General features: G+C 39.2%; 1 protein-coding gene and 1 long non-coding RNA gene across 3 annotated transcripts in view; one reads left to right on the top strand and one right to left on the bottom strand.

Annotated features, from left to right (window-relative positions):
* The window catches only part of LOC141805278 (uncharacterized), an 84,233-nt gene extending 82,911 nt beyond the window's left edge, over positions 1-1,322 (top strand). The window contains exon 3 of the long non-coding RNA XR_012599709.1: positions 1,247-1,322. This is a non-coding gene — a long non-coding RNA (uncharacterized LOC141805278). The remainder of the gene's footprint in view (positions 1-1,246) is intronic.
* The window catches only part of brinp1 (bone morphogenetic protein/retinoic acid inducible neural-specific 1), a 278,377-nt gene that overhangs the window by 14,082 nt on the left and 246,588 nt on the right, over positions 1-17,707 (bottom strand). For both annotated transcript variants that reach the window (XM_074690229.1, XM_074690227.1), the window contains exons 6-7: positions 9,382-9,618; positions 1,237-1,459 (exon numbers count right to left, since the gene is read on the bottom strand). In XM_074690229.1, the coding sequence (XP_074546330.1) occupies positions 1,237-1,459; positions 9,382-9,618 (460 nt within the window). The remainder of the gene's footprint in view (positions 1-1,236; positions 1,460-9,381; positions 9,619-17,707) is intronic.

Below are 17,707 nucleotides of genomic sequence, written 5' to 3'. Positions count from 1 at the left end.
ACTTTTTAAGGGCCTTAATTTTCCCACAATTGGTTTATCAACTTTTAATACTTTTTAAGACCCCGCGGACACCCTGAGAATACCAGGGAAAGCTTTGGTTAAAAGGCGATGCTATAATGCTATGATGGGCTAGAAGTTACATGTGGGCTGTGAGTAAAGTGGCATCAACATGCAAGGAGAATGTAAAGCTAGCTCTGCTAACAGACCATGAATTCAAACAGACAGCTAGCTGGAGACATTAAAACCTTGTGACTTGGATGAAGTAAAACATATTTTTCCTGAGCATCAAAACACATCTAAATAAAACATAACTGTGGAGCATAATATGGGACCTGAGTGTTAGCATTAGACCACTTGTGCCTCACTCATGCATGTATAGAGAGCGCACTTCCACAAACACACAGAGGTGATGGCAACAAATAAGCCCTCCATCTGATGCAAAGCTGTCTCACACGAGCAAGCAAGTAAACACGCTGCTCTTATTTCCAGTGCCATCAGGCACCCTTGATGCATACTCCATAGAAGAGGAAGCGCACGCTGCGGCTCTTTGATAACGCTTCAGAACAAACCTTTTGCCAACTCTCTGTGCTCCTTTTTCTGTCAGCGACGCTTGACAGCTGCTCATTTCCAGGCCACTTAAATGAATATTTTACGGTTTCTTTTCCATTTATAAGGTGACACCCCCAAAACAGAACAGATTTAGGAGTATTTCAAGTAACAATTGGGAACTTTGCATTTTTTTTTTTTGTCTAGTGTTCTCTGACATTCCCTGCAGCAGATGAGGAAGATTCTGTTTTGTTGGGCCACGCTGACACCATAGCACATCTGCAGAGTGGCTCTTAAGCTTCAGATGTAGTAGGTGGTGACAGATGTGTGCAATGACCTATCAAGAACACTCCCACTGCTACATTTTCTTTTCAGATTGCGGTGTGAAATACAAGAGTGAGCAAGAGTGCTTTGGGCATGTGCAAGCCTCAGCACTAAGTCGACTTGATGGACAGAAACAACAGAGCTATAAGTAGAAGTCTATAATGGATGAAATCTTTACTGGGCATGGTTCAGGAAGCAACAATCAAAGCAAAATCCTCTCAAAGGAGAAATGTCCTTCAGAGGTGTCACTCATCAGTTGCTTATCTTTTCACGACTAGTTTTCCAGCAAACATTGAACAAAGGTAACAATCTTTGTGTCTGAGGAAAACCTCATTCTATTTCCAATCAGGCTACATTTCCACCCACCTCTCCCTAGGCATCTGGTGGTTGGGGTTGTGGTGACAACGGATGCTGAGGCCGAAGAGCTTCCGGGCAGTGCGCTGGATCTTGTGCCGCTGGATCTCCAGAGAGCTCTGAAGGAGCCGGTAGCGAGCCTGGAGGTCCCAGTCGCTGCCCCAGAGGAGATGCACACTGCTGATGGGCAGGAAGTGAGTGGACGGAAGCCTCTTCAGGAAGGACTTGAACTCATCTGGATGACAGAAAAGGATGGAGTGTGGAGAGAGCAGATGTCCAAACAGGGACGTGAGGAGTGGAGAGGAAATGTGGGGGAGTGACAGAAAGAGTCAACAAAGAGGGAAACATTCAGTTAAAGACAGCATTCAAAGATGACGCATTCTCCACTCAAGGATGGAGCCATTTACGTCATTATTCACAAGTTCTTCTGTTTGCCTTTCAAAACTATACCTGTGACCAAATATGAAGCTGCTGTGGATTTTCTAACAATGCAGAGTGCAAACATCATTGGTTTGTGTGTTTGCTTTAGAAGAATACACAACTTTTAATTGACATCCTGGGTGAAAAAACAAGCAATCAACAGACTGTCAGGAAAACTGTTCTGCAATGAATCTCAACTAATTTTGATGTGTTTCTATGCCAATTTGGGCTTTTTAATTAATTAAGTTTTTCTTGTTTTTGTATTTCTTTTGTATTCTCCTGATAAATGATTCCCCATTTGATGGTAGTTTTTAATGAAACCCCAAAAGTTTGATATTTAAATAGATAAAAACAACATTTTGAAATAAATATGATTTTGATAAATAACAGAAAATATGTGATACAGCCATTATATTGTAAAATATGGCAGTATTATTATGAAATATGTTTTATTATTCTTTAATATCCAATTATTATAATAAAATTTTTCAGAATGATTATTTTAACAATTTCAAACTTTCAAAAAAATGACTTTTGTCTATTTTCCAAGCTTTTATAAAATAAAAATAAATTGAAAAAAAAAACACTTTTTTTTCAAAGTCAATTTTTATTTCATAAAGTGCTTTTCAGCATAATGATTTGGTCTGTCAATCAAAGCACATAAGGCGGAGTCAGTTAAGTGATTGGCTGATCCTTCACACAGACATTGCAGCGGCACCTGCAGTATCGTTTTAAAAGTGAAGACTAATCATTAACGCTGAGAAGACTAACTGATTTTGTGCTAACGAGCTCTACCTGTGTCTGACTGCTCCTCTTGGTTGTTAGCCCCAGGCTGTTTTAGAATCCACTTACGTTGCTAGCAGTGCCTACTGATTTGCTTAAAACTTTCAATGTAGTATGTGGCATAAAGAGCAAAAACTGCATTTTGCCAAAAAATTCACAGATGTGATTACTAATTTAGGATGACTTCTCAGTTTGCAACAAGCCATTCTAGCTCACATTCTGACTCATACAAAGCATACAATAATACTGTTTGTTTCTTTAGCTGTTTATCACATAGTTTTAGATGCAGGACTGCCACCTGTTGGACTAAGTTAGCACTATTGCTACAATACAACAACACAAATGTTTGAGAGTCTGTTAGAGTAATAGCAAAGTTATTTAAAGAGATTATGCTGAATCTTGTTACTACTAGTCCTAATAGAAAGGGACACACATCTCACTGTTCACTTTTACAGCATTCATCAAAGTCAAACTACGCATGAACAAAGCATACTTAAAACCAGACCCAACAGAGCAGTCACACTACATACAACATTCAAAAGCAGTCAGCAATGGGCAGTACATACTGCATTTATATGTTGTAGGTGGCTTGGAGAGCAGCTGTTGTGTCAAACTCCACCTTTATCTTCTATGTTTTTAATTTTGTTTCGATATCAACAATGTGCTATTTATTCACCTTAAAGCTTGTATAAGGAACTGTTTGTTAATTGTAGCAGGCCCCTCAGGACAAAGCAGAAACTCTTTGATGACTGCCCATTAATCAGCGTAAGTGCTGTTTTTGAACAAAGAATCTCACCCTGCTTTCTCCGAAAACTTACTTAATGCAAAATAAACAGATATTTATGTTGAGTGCTAATAACCATGTCAAGTGACACTATCTTAGCTGTAGATGTCCATTACTGTTGGTAAGGTTTAACAAAATAAATTTCAATGTGTTTCATACCACACAAAATACAGCTAAAACATTCCTGGGGGAGTTGCTTTCATGTGAGATGGTGTTATCATTTGGTTTGCTAAATATGTTAAACTGTTGTCATGAACATAATGCAATTATATCTTAAAATTAGCTCCAAACTTAGAAATATTTCTCAGCAGCACTCTGACATTCTTGTCCATGGCAAAACAAAAAACATCTTCAGCACCTTCTGAAAGCCAGTTTGTTACCCAGATGCTGCAGTGGACACCAAACACCCTCCTGTCCTGTCTTTCTCAAGTTAACACTTTTGGAGGTCTTTGGTTTACTCTTTTGGATTGCTTCTGCAGAGAGTATTTGCAGAGAATAGAGTCCCTTTGTGCCGTAAACACCCTCTTACTCTGTGCTCTCACACTCGTACTGAAGAGCGCCGCCTCACCACATTTGTTCCCAGCAGCGGTGATGATTGTCCTTATGTTACTCCGGCTCGTCTCCCCAAACACTCCGTGAGTTCAGCTCTCTGACCCTTGTTTCCAGCACGGACTCTGATTCTTTTTAAAGCAACAACGGGCAGGAAGATAGTACAAAGACTCCCTTTCTTCTTCCTTTTTATTTGATGTTTGAATTAAGAAAACACTGAGTCAAGGAACCTCGGAGTAGCTCGTTTATATCTCTGAAGATAAATTTAAGCACATCATTATAAATAATGGAGTGAGTAATTTAAGGCTGAAACTTGCCAACGTAAGCAGCCGAGTTAAAAAGAAAACTATCGACTCGGGGTTCATATTTAACAGTATAATGGACCTGTTGCATGACTATGTGGTGCTTTACACAAGAGTGCAAAGCATCCCTGATAAAAGAATATGAAGGGTGAGAGTGGAGTAAGTAGACCCACCCCCTGTTTCTACACAACTGTGTAGATATGTTGTCATGTGACCATAAATTCAGGAAGTACCAATCTTTTTTAAATGACACTATCTAAAAGAAGCACATCACCGGTGTTAATTTGAGCAACAACAAAAAAAATAAAAATGATAACAATAATATAATATAATATAATATAATATAACATAATATAATATAATATAATATAATATAATATAATATAATATAATATAATATAATATAATATAATATAATATGGTAATCACAATATATAATTAATTAATACTTAATATTAAAATGAACAATATGACATATATTTTCTTCCTCTTAGCTACAAGGAATATTAATTTGTTAAGTATATAATGGAGATGAGTCACTTTCCTACCAATTTTTTTTTTTTTTTTTAATATTTCTACGAGTGCCTGGCAGTACAGCTGGTATACAGTGACCATAGCCCCTTTGAAAGCTTTTAGCTAACTGCAAATTAAGAACAGGAGAATAATTTAGTGATGCCAGGTTCCAGTGAAACTGGTCTAGTTCTGTGAGATTTGGAACCAGAGAAAAACCCCAGAGACCATTGGTTGTCCAAAGGTTTGGTGAAGAACTCCTTTGATGAACAAAACCAAGGTCAAGTGTAAACATTGCTAAACTGAACTAGCACAATGCAACTAGAACAATGCAAGAATGAGAAACAGCCAGTGACTATGTGTCAAATATTTGCATGTACAGGTCATTACAATAAGCCCGCCCCAATGAAATTATTAACAGAAGTTTGATCTGTAAATATATTGGTTTGGAGGCAGGTTTCACAGTGAAATGGTCAAAATGTGAGTTTGGGATGGCCATGGTGACATTACTTGCAAAAGAAGTTTGGGTCAAGTTAATCCTGTGCAAGCAAAAGTGGAGTAGCTAGGGTCTTTGTATGTTTCAGTTTTTAAGTTGGTCACATTGCTAGTCTACCTTTTTACTCATAGAAACATGTCTTTTTGCACCTCTTGACTTATGTAATTGGGTTCCGTCTCATTGGTATGAGCTGATTTAGGGGATTGTGACAGCCTCCCATAGTTTAACTTCCCGGATTTATTCATTAACACTTTTAATAAGTGCAGGTGATGAACATGTCACAAGAGTGAGAGAGAATAAGCCGTCTCCATGAGCTCCATCACAGTCTATTAAAAGTATAATTAGATGACAATGCATAGTTTTAGAAAACGTCAACGAGCTTACTGTCACCTTACTCCACAGTATCTTTGCACCTTCTGATGTGATTAGAGATTACAGTTTGTGTTTTTGTCATGCACACTTTAAAGATGTGACCGTGTGACAAAGCAATTTAAAAACTTGGTAGACATAAAGAGGAGGTTTTTACATGTTCACATATTTTAAACATGGGTATAAAATAAGAACGCAGGATGTTTGAAGATGTCTGTGTGTACATTTTCTCAACTATTTTTTCATACTTGGTAAAGATGCCTGAATCTGTTGTTAAACTGATCATAATGGTCTGTTCTTAAAAACAAGACCTTAACAAGACTTGTTAAAATGATGAGGTCATCCCCCAAGGATCTCCAAATCCATTTGTGACACGTTAGGGGTGAGTCTCAAACATTATGGTCTGCCATTTATTCTGCCTCAACAGGGGGCTGGCCAATCAGAGTGAAGGGGGTTTGTGGAGCAGGGAGCTTTAAAGGGGCAGCAAGCAGACAGGCTGAAATAAGGTTTTTTTTTAAACACCAGTGAGACCAAACAGGGATTGCTTTTTCTTTTTAGATTCAAATTGTATAAAGCTACTACAGAGGTACCAGAGGCACAGTACCCCCTCTTTAATTTCTTAAGACCCAGCAGCCACATATGTGGACATTACATTTTTGCCTCTCAGACCCATGATTCTTCAATATTTTAAAATTTTGACCTATAAGCCACATTTAGGAACACTGCCCACATCATCCTTTGGTGAAATCACAATATTACACCCATTGTTGTGAAAAAGCAACATATTTAAGTACAATAACACAATTAACAAACAACTAATAGAGAACTCATAACACAGATAATCAAACTTTGTGTACAATGACCAAGTGTAGTTATATTTATTAGGTCTTACTTAACCCAAATACCAAAGTGAATTAAAAATTGCACACCAGACCAAAATCATGCCTCCACATGAAATATGCTCATTCACAGAAGAGTATCTTACTTCTGTTCACCTTCACTGCCTGGTCCACTACTTTCCTCTGCCTCCAAGTTGTTCTTACACATGCATCAGACTTTGCCAACAGGTGTGCACATTTTCCTGTCAAATGTTTTTTTCATAGATCCCAAATGAGTGTGAAAGGTGGTGTATACCAATTTCAGGGCCTGTTTTGTGCATACACAGTTTGAAAGTGAGACCCCTGCACAGTAATACAGTTCCTCCCCTGCAGACCTCAACGAGACAGTTTAACAGCATTAACCACAGACTCGGGAGCTCTTTTTCAGCAACAGTGGCGAAATGTCAGGATTTTTCCCTCCACTCTCCTCCCAGGCACGTCAGAGTTCCTTTTTCCTTCTTCTTCAAAGAGGCAAAGTGCCTTCTCCCCATGTTTTCAGCCTGCCATATGTATCTCCACCCAGTTTTCAGGGGTGTCAAGTACCTCTCTCGCTCTTTCTTCTTCTTTTTCTTTTTTTTTTCTTTTTTTTTTAGGTAAAAGTAGGTTATTCCAGGACCTTTTCGTCTGATACTCTCAACAGGAACTGCTCCATCAAAACAATGAGGGGTCGATATTCATGTGTGTCTCGAGCTGCAACTCCACCAAGGTTCAGCTCCCAAAGAACAAATAATCCAGCTCTAAGTATCTTATTAGGATCCCAGCTTTTACAATTACAGTCACCCTACTTTACCTCTTGTGCCATCGCGTCTTAATGTGTTGGCTTCTGGACTCATAATCACAAATATTTTATCATATCTAATGTTTCCAAAGCTTTTAGGCACCTTTGAGAATTCTCTTGTACTTGTTCCGAGCAAAATGATGCATCTAAATAATTAATGCAACACAGAATTGGGAAGAGGGATGGGCAACTAAATCAACTAAACTAAGCAGATCTCTCGTTGTTTGAAATGAACTGTATTCAAACTCTTTGAACTTCCCTATGAAAGCTTAATTTCAGCTTTTCAACACAGGATTATAAGCAGAAGTGGGGGAAATGTTGCACATACAAATAATGCTTAAGCCCCATTTCTTTGGACACACGCAAAAATTGAGATAAACATTAAACGTGGGAGTAGATATCCAACAGAATCACATCTTTTTTCCTTTTTGTTTTAAAAAGAGACTGACAAGGTCATAAAAGCACTTCCCAAATTCAATCAGGAGTCTAATCAGACGAGGCTCTGTGTGTTTGTTATGACACAACAGATGTGCTTTGATCGGATAAATCTTATTTTCTTAATATTTGACTTTAGTAAAAGTGGAAAAGTAAATAAAGAAAGGCGAGGGGGAAAAAAAATAAAGCTTTGAATAATATTCACTGCACACACATGACACAAATAAAATGCCAGTGTGGTGTTTCACAGCAAATGACCCCATATGATCTTTAAATTTTCTTTCTTTCTACAAACTGGCACTTTGTCCATAAATTCAAGGTTAATTAATTTGTCAAATTCAAGTTTAATTCTCTTTTTTGTGTACTTTTATGGGATTGATGCAAATCTTTGTTTGAACTGTGCCTTATCCAGTCTCTCAAAATAATAACTTAAATCAAAATATAAACTAGTTCAATTTATGTTGAGACAGTTTTATTTCATGTTTTGTTGGGGATTTTAAATGTCCTTAAAGCTTCTGTTAGTAGTTTTTATCAGGTTACAAAACTGAGTTAAATGGAAAATCACTCCCTAAATGTGTTGTATTTCAAGAGGGGTATTATGATTTCCCTAAATTTATTGATGGATCAAAAGTAACAGTAGTGGATGTCCATATTTAACCTTTGCAGATTTCCAAACTGCTACTTATTCATATATTGTGGAAATCTCAAACACTCAGGTCTGCCTGCCAATCCAAGGGAAAGGATGCAGGAGCCTTAAAGGAACAGTACCCCAAAAGAAGTATATTAGACAGAGGCTGAAATAACAGTTGTCTAAAATATATATACATTTAGTGAAATAATGCAAAGCTACTGAGGTGGTCCGAGAGGGACAGTATAACGTTTATCCTAACACTCCCTCTTTAATGAGAGATCTCTTGCGGTGAATAGATACCGGTCATAGAAATTGCAGAAACAGGGATTTTATTCCCTTTTTCACAGAAAAGACTTACAGTCGGTCATACAACTGTTAAAAAAGATGAGGGATTTAAATTTTACCACACGGGCGCCAAATGGTTTAATGGTTTGAATGTTGATTTGGCACAGTCTTACACCTTACACCCTTTCTGACACAACCATACCCATTTATCCAGGCTAGGGACCACTAAGTGGCTAGGTGGGTTTAAGTTCCATATTAAGCTATAAACAAAAAAGGAAAAACAAAATTATGAATGTTTTCAAAGTGAAAACTGTATGAAAATTTTGTACACCGACCCTCTTTTCACTCTGCAAAACTTTTGATACCCCAATTTGATCCTTTGTCCATGAGAACAGCATTTTTTAGCCTCTCCACTTTATGTGGCACTTCAATTGTCAACCACCTCTACACAGCTGCACTGCACTCAGGGACCTCCATGACTCAAGTTAGCTTTCTTCTATGGCACATAAATATATTTATCTGTTGCTGGCAGGTTTTATTGGGACACTTTTATTTCGTATCAATAATAGATAAACACAGGGCCTCTTCACGTAAGAGCGGGGCTCTCCATGTGCTTTTTTTCCCTGCACTGTGTCCAACATTTTATAAGGCAACCTTTGCAGCATTCAATGAGAATGGAAAAATTAGTGTGGGAGGAATATTTCTTTACATGACCTTGGAGGATGTGTCATGAATAAACTTTTTCTTTTTCAGTTTCAGAGAAATTCAATTATTTATTTTGGACTGGAGATATTAAAGGAAGGACTTGTTTTCCAACTTGTGAAAATTGGCTTTAAATTATTTTTGAGCACATCATGAGGTTATCTTGGCTTTCTGCGTTTTTTCATATTCTTCACTAATTTTAGTAAATTAAACCGTAGAGGATTTTCTGGCTCACCAGAGTTCTCAAAGTCCTTGTAAGAGGAGACCCAGGACTCGGACATCCCCAGCAGCGTGTTCTCCATGATCTGGATGTCGGTGATGGGACAGTTGCACTGGGGATACTCGTCCGCACATTGACAGATGCACTGGTTCTCATGGCACACGTACTCTCCCTCCCCATTGCACATGATGTAGCTCAGAGCTGACTGGACAAACTTCTCCTGCAGGTATTCTGGAAAAATGACCTGAAGACCTAAAAGAGAGAAAAATGTGAGAATTTAGACTCAATTAGTGCTTTTAAACACAATGGAATGGAAAGAAAAACAGACTCAAATCATTGCTCAGTTTTTGTTTTGTGTTGTAAATAAATGAAGCTATTGACTTGGAAAGAAAGTGAAAAAGTACAGCTTTAATTAATGTGAGAATGAACCTGATTTCCTTAAAGAAGTTGAAAAAACATCTCAGACAAAGAATCAGAAAAATCCCCAGGAAGCTGAACCCATACTCGGCGAGGTGAAAAGTGCTTTTGTTGTTTTGCAATTAAAATATAAGAACTGAATCGCATCTTGTAAACATGACAAAGTTTGCAGAACGAGGGAAGTGGCGCTGAAACAGCTCGCTGCCCTTCAAAGAGCGTTCTGTGTTATAAACATTCATTTATCTTATAAAGGATGTGCTTCAAAGCTCGGCTGCCTTCAGCTGGAGCTGCTGCAGGTCAGCTGTGATGTGACAGTGTATTACAGTGATTGGTGCCTGCGTTGCTTGGGTTTATTTAGCACAGGATTTGAATGCATTTGATAGAGTGTTGCATGCACATTATTATGTGCAAGTATCAGCGTTTGTGTTTGCCTGTGGTTTTCATACCCTGCTTGGCAGCGTTCAGCTAATTATACACTAATGGCAATGGCTGAATTTGTAATCCAGAGGCCAATTTGGGGCTCAAGCTAAAGTACCACTTCACTCTCACTCTGACAAGGTATTTATAATTTTTAGACTCAGAGCCAATCCATATCTCACCCTGGGGATCTCATCGAATTGAAGCCTGGACAGCTAACAGTAAAGGCTTTCTCTTCACTCCGGGCCGAGGGAAAATAAATCCCTCGCTCTGCAAGCCGCTGGATTGGAAAAGAAACTAAATAGATTTTTTCCTCCTCATATGAAACAGCATCTTGGTGAGGCGATATTTTTCTTAATAGGTTTTACTTGAGCACAAACAGTGCTTCAGCGAAAAAAAATATGCAACCAGGAACCAGAACGTAACATGTTATTGAATGATGAATGATTGCATTATTTTTACCCGCTCACATATTATTTTCACCTTCAGGTGAAGACGAGAATCCATCTATGCGAAATCAGCATAATGTGTCTGAAATGGAAGGGAAAGTAAGCATATAATTCCATATTGTACATATGAATCATTTTCAGGGTGTTGTCGTAGACTCCAATGGTAGCTCTCATTATGCGTGTGATAATTAATGCTACTTATTTCCACCCACAGCACACACATTGCCGAGAAACTGTGGGTAATTGAGAAGCAAATTAAGGACTTAATATGAGCTAAGATTTGGCTCTGAAACATGGGATGACTTCATCCTGGTGAAAGGCTTTAAAGAAAATGAGCATATACTGGGTTTGTTTGGCTTTGCAGTTCCACATATCAGAAATTAAAGCTATCTATCAGCCATGACGGGGTTTTTCAAGCCATTTGTGACTGTTTACATCACACAAGATTTAATAAAAATACATCAAGTTAGATAATTGTCAAAAATGTGGCACATTAAGAGTGCCTTTCTGTTCTCACAACCACTAAAGGTGCTTTTACACACATCCACACACTAATAATGCCACACAAGGCCACGGATCAGCTGATCGATAACCCTCTGGTGAATGATTTACTTTCTTGCCCAAGGATACTTCAACATATTGACCGCCGGATCTAAGGATCACATCACCTTGTGATTGGTGAGCAACCTGCTCCAGCTCCAAGCCACAGCTTCCTCATTCCTTTTTTTTATATTGAAGGTACTTATTGGAAAATTGTAAATACATAAATAAATAAATGAATAAATAAGGCTCTGGATTATGCAAGAGTTCACAAAATCTGATTTACTAGTAAATAAAAAAGTGGACCTTCAATTTCTTTTCCCCAAATAGCTAAAAGATTTAAGACATCCAAATCAGTCAAAATATGTGGTTCAGAACTTTACATTTCAAACTTTTTCTGAGACTTACCATATTTTCTGCACTACAAGGCGCTTCGGATTATAGGGCGCACCTTCAATGACTGGCCTATCTGAAAACTGTTTTCTTATATAGGGCGCACCGCATTATAAGGCGCATCGAGTAGAAGCTATAGTAGTGGCTGGGGTTGCGTTATGCATCCACTAGATGGAGCTGCGCTAAAGGGAATGTCAACAAAACAGTCTATAAGTCAGTCAAACTCAGGCTACATCCACATGGAGCCGCACATTTTCCTATCCAACTATTTTCTGTGCTGTTTTAAAAAAAAAAAGTGCGCTATAAAGACGAAGCCGTTTCTGCCGTCCACAAAAGCCGTTTCCAGAGATCAGTTCAAATGCCAGACCTTTGGGGGGCGCTGTATTGCTCTAGCAACAAACAAGAGAAGAAGCCCGGGCCAGCCTGTGAGCTAATGTTAGCACTTAGCAGAATTCCTCTTTACAGGTTCTTACTGCTTACCGCTGCTACTCCGGCGACGCCCCCTAACTATGGTAGCCATGATTAATCAATATTGATCCATATATAAGGCATCGGATTATAAGGCGCACTGTCGGCTTTTGAGAAAACTGAAGGCTTTTGGGTTCGCCTTATAGTGCGGAAAATACGGTAAACGCAGAAATTATGGAAGTATTTAATGAAAGTTGATTGACCTAATGCTCTAAGCAAGAATATTAGCTGTTTGTCACATTGGCTCTGTGTATACTTTAATAAAATACGGATAAAAGCACAGGGATTTCAGCCACAATGTTTCTTCAGTATCAACACTGATAAATCAGAAACAAAGCCTCTGATTGGTGGTATTTTAGGAAATCAGCCCATGGCACAGTGGGACATTATGTTAAATCGGGATGATTTTGGTCAACCTGGATTACCACTGACAAAAGTCAGCAAAAACCCAAGTTATCTATTATGGTTGTTCTAGCGTTAATCTTGTCAGATTATCTTGTGTAGGGAGGATCGCTGAGGAGGATTTCACTCCCTCTGATCTGTTAAAAAGTTTATCAGGGCTGCATATATTTGAAATCATCAATAAAAAGCATGTTCAATGTTTACCTGGTAAAAATTTTTGGCTGTTAAATTACATTAAATTACTAGCTACTAGTTGCAGTGCTTGCACATTTAAAGCCAGTGAAGTGATGATAAACGTATCAATTGTGAAATATTAAACTTAAATAGAGTAAAATCCTAATGATCTTTTACAGTTAATGATCAGATGTTGCGTGGAGCAGAACCCAGAGGACAACCCAGCATGCACTCCGCTCGTTGGATCACAATACGGAATGATTGTCAATGAGGAGGCAACACCAAACATAGAAGTAGATGGACATTTGCATTGGAGGACCAGCTTGTTGCAACAACAGTTGTCTTGAAGAACACAGCACTACTGACCTGAAGAAAAAGGGGACAAGGCACAGAGACCATTTAGCAGTTCTCCTTGTGTGTTTACTCCTGAGTAAAAAGAACCAGTGTGTGGTGTGGTACGCTGTGCTGGTCATCACATTTCACCCCAGACATCACAAACATTATTGTTAGATCTCAAGTCACTGCAACAAATGAAATCTACTCTAGTGTTAATCTTGTTTTTGGTAAATTTTGCCTAAATAGGAGAAAAAAAAAGCATCCGTTCAAGATATTAAAAAACAAAAGTGGTACTTGAAGTGCTCTTCAAAATATTGCCTACTGGAAAAGAAAAAATAGCTTTTCAAGTTTCTTAAACATTTTTCTTACCATAATTTCAAAATTGTAGTGCATGAATACATGAAGAAGAGAAGATTCGTAAATCCACATTTTTTTCAACTGGCCAATATAAAAATGTCCATGTTGGTTGCAATTGAGGTTGTGCAACCGTGTACTGCATCAATAGAAGTAAATTGTGTTTTTCAGGGGGAGGGGTCTTGCACAGCTTGTCAATCAAAATTGTGCTCATTAACTACTGTGGGTGAGAGCAATGCACTCTTCGGATGAGAGATCAACATGGATATGAAGAGAAGATGTGAAATGACAAAGGCAAAGCGAGACACTGCAAGTCAGAAAGGTTCAACCAGCTCATGCTTAACTGGACTGAACTTATCTTGTAAAAAAAAAGATAAGAAATGCAGTAGTTCCAGGTGGACTTTCAAAGCATACAAAGGGGTTACAACTTCCTTTATTGTTTGGGAATGTGTAGTTATGTTCCTGTGATCTCTTTACCATGATCCAATCTAACTGCCTTTGATGCCAAACCATTATCCGTCTTTTGGGATATCAGAACGTTCCTCGTCAGAACTGCAGTCCATCAGTAACAAAGGGAACAGATGGAGGGAGGGAGTGGATGGAAGGAGTAAAGGGGGATGGATGGATCATGCCTGACCACAAAAGAGTTGGGTTGCACGGGGGGTTTTCTCTCCATCAGGCCTGTCTGCGGCCCCTGGATCCAATATTCATTTAGCTTGATGTATTCCTGGGCTTGAAACTTTAATGTGATTTGTGGGAGAATCCAGATGGCAAGTTCACGGATCAACGCTGCTCACTGACAGTGCTGGTGCCAGCGGCCGGGTGCACAATAACGCGAGTGCCTCAGCCCTCCCTCCTTCGTCTTTTACTTCTTCTTCTTTAGTACATCACACCCCCAAGTTCTTTTCAACACGTTTTTGTTTTCTGATATCAATGTGTGGTTACCAGGAGATTGCAGGAGAAATCGTTCGGGATGCTGCTGACATCCAGATCAGCGCTATCAGTCTTGCGATCTCCTGTTTTCTGCTCCTTCTCTTTCTTCCCTTTTCTCCGTCTCCGTACACAGCTCCTTCGTCTTACCTCATTACTCTCGCTTCTACTCCCGCAACACTCACATGCCCCTTGACTCGTCCTCGCCGTCTTCCTCTGGCTCTCGTTCACTCCATCAATCACTCTCCTCATTCCTGCGTTTCTTCACCTCTTCTGCTCTCTTCTATGTTTTTTTTTCTTTCCCCCTGCACCCGCATACATTCAAGTATTGGAAATTTCATGTCTTGTCCTCCCACTCCCGGTGTAGGAATGATGTCATGCCATAAAAAGTGAATCCATCAACATTTGTTAGTGCGGTGAGGGGGGATGAGTCAGAGAATTGGAAGGCCCTCAGGCCAGGAATGAAACAAATCAGAGTGAAAACAATTATCTTTGTGGCTTTGTTGTGTTAGTGGGATAACATGTGGACTGATTTGGCCATAAAGCTGCAGTTTATTTGGCTCTGAGGCAGGTATATGTTGGGGGAAACATCAAGTACCGGAGCGGGGAGTTGCACTTGCAATCGTTAAAAGAGCTGCAGATGAAATAAATAGGTGCATATTAGAATCCCCATGCAGCCATTTGATAACCTCCAACTTCATGCTCTGTCAGTGCACATAATTCGCCACAACCCTTATTCCTGGCTCCCTCTAAATAAATAGCACCTTGAAATGACACTTAATCTCACTGCATACATCAAACACTTAAACATTTCTATCACGTACGGCCTACGAGCATTCAATGCATGCTGAAAAACTCAGAATCTGCGTCTGGTGCCTTTGCTTTTTCATTACATCTCTTCCCAGCATGCTCTGTTTTTACACGCTGATAGATGGATGGGGAGCGCAGGCCGCAGCTGAGCCATGTAACTGCCTTGGCAAGCAGTTGCCTTGCTTATTGCAATGCCACGCTCCGCCTCATAGGTTACAGTTTCATTAAAGATTAATTGACCATTGTGTGGCCGCAATTTCGCAAAATAATCATTACTTAATCCACTGGTGCAATAAAGTGCGTTACTTCAATGGGGGGCATTAAATTACCATTGAAGGTGATCGTTGCAGCCGTGATACAAAACCAAAGACCCCTGAAGTGGAAGATTGCCTGTTTTTCTGCAAGTCCAGGCTGCCCAGTGCACCCTGCTGATCCCCAGACACTTCAAATATATAGTTTTAAGATTTGCTGTGTTGGCCTCTTTCACACACGAGCTCCTCTGCCACGACTAAAAAGGTAAAGGTGCAGTTAGAGCAGCTATTTATCCACTTTTCATCCCTTTACATAAAGAGCTTTGGGGTTTCCGACAGCGTGTGTGTGTTGGGCCTGACGGAGGATAACATGTTCCAACGCAGCTATTCTCCGCGCTCAGAATATGTTAGCATTTTTTAAAGTTCTCAATGAGGCGTACTTAGAATTCAAAAAGGATAATGTGTTGCTGTGTCTGCGCTGAGTAGATTATCACAGATTATCATAAGTGTTCTCGGCACTCTCGAAGGCAGCAGCCTGTGCTATCAGACAGGACTTGAAATTGTGTTGTGCAGTCTCAATTTGTGTGCAGGGAGTAATTGTTTGGGACATTTTAATCAATGTTTCCATCTCAGTTGTGCCTTCACATTAAAATGCAGAAGAAATATTCATCTTTTTTTCTCCAGTCTTTTTTCCCCAATCTTCATGGTGCTAAGATATTTAGGCAGGCTTCTTTATTTAAAGAAAAACACAACAAAAAAGGAGAAAATCTCATTTCCAGGAACATATTGACATACAAGAACTTGCATATGCATACACACCAAACACCACTCTATCTTTGCCAAACACAAAAGCAAGCATAACACAGTGTGTTTCATACAATATCCCCTTACAACATTATCTTTGAAGAGACCTACTTGTTCTTATTGTCAACTCAAAGAAAGAAAGAAAGAAAGGATACGGGTGTAGTAATCGCTGTGAAAGCATAAATTATATATAAAAATGGTCTTGGCATTCAGAGCTTCCTTCCTGCCTCCTGAAAACAAGCAGAATTGCTGAAATTGCACGCTGAAGCAGTTGCAGGATTGAGGAGGGCAGCCAGTCTGGAGAGGAAGATGAGCTCTCCATGGTGCTGAACGACTGCCAGTTAAGCTGGACAGACACAAAAAGTGATTCAAAGTAACTCTGTTTCTTTTCTTTTCATGCGAGCGAGATCCCAAAACCAGAAATTCAATCATCTATTTTTTAAGAAATAAACCCTCAAAGTGTCGGTCCCTGCAACTTCAATAAAGTGATTTTAATGAATAAGCAAAGTGCCTCCAATCATGGCTATGTTTCAAAATATAAAATCTAGCTGCTGTTGGGGGTTTGTGCACTTCAGCTGCACTCTTCAAGCTGTTCCTTCGTGTTCTGCCATGTGTCCCCGCGCAGCAGTAGCAGTAGGTCTTCGGCTGGTGAGAGATTCTAACCACCGTCACACACTCAAGTGCACGCGCAACCACATGCGGAAACACAAAGGGGGCATGTGCGAGCTCTCACACACACACCCTTTGCAGGCTCTTGCAGAAATCACATGTTTTACAAGAACCCCAGAGAGGGGGAGGAGAGACGTATGACAAGCTCTGACATTTCTATTCCAGCTATAAAAGACGCTGCTGCCCTCAAAGTGTCAGGATGAGCTGTACACACATGTCAGATCTAAAGACCAGATTAATCTCTGAAATTACATCAAACAGCAATAAATACAGAAATAATGCTCTTCTGTTTGTACTGGAAGCACACATTTTCTGTACATGCTGCAAAGAATAAACCATTCTTGTTGTATTCTTGTTAACAGATTGTTGTACAGAAACTAACATTTGAATGCCAATTTACATAAAACAAAGTTTATCATGTGTTGCCTTGTTGGTTTTTAGCTTGTCTGCAGCATAAATTCATTGTTATTTCAGATGCTTTACACTTCAAGCAAAGCATGTAATCAGATTTATTGATCACATTTTTATTTCTGACACAAGCACATCTGTCATATATATAGAAATACACTGGATTTGTTTTATTTTGTGTCAGTGCTGAAGACTCACGTGTGACTGGTCAAACATGACAATAGAAATAATCTCAAAAAATAACTCCAGCCCATTTCATTCGGTGTAATATAATCCAATAAGGGGATAGAAGTATGCCAAATACTATCAGATAGTCCCTGCGGTCTTGTTGCTGTAGATGTACATTTAATGGCAGAAACTGAAGGGCTTACGGTGGCCCTAAAGTGCAAAACCTAATGACAAATAAGACAACACAAAATTCACAAAAAAAAAAAAAAAAAAAAAATTACAAAAACAAAAAAAAAACAACATGTCATAACAACAACAATAGAATCCACAAGAAAGAAAAAAAGAAATTCA

This window comes from Halichoeres trimaculatus, unplaced genomic scaffold (genome assembly GCF_033239565.1).
Source record: "Halichoeres trimaculatus isolate MK-OKI-2021-1 unplaced genomic scaffold, fHalTri1.1 fHalTri1_scaffold_16, whole genome shotgun sequence".
Taxonomy (NCBI): Eukaryota; Metazoa; Chordata; class Actinopteri; order Labriformes; family Labridae; genus Halichoeres; species Halichoeres trimaculatus.
This window is presented reverse-complemented; position numbering and strand designations above follow the sequence as displayed.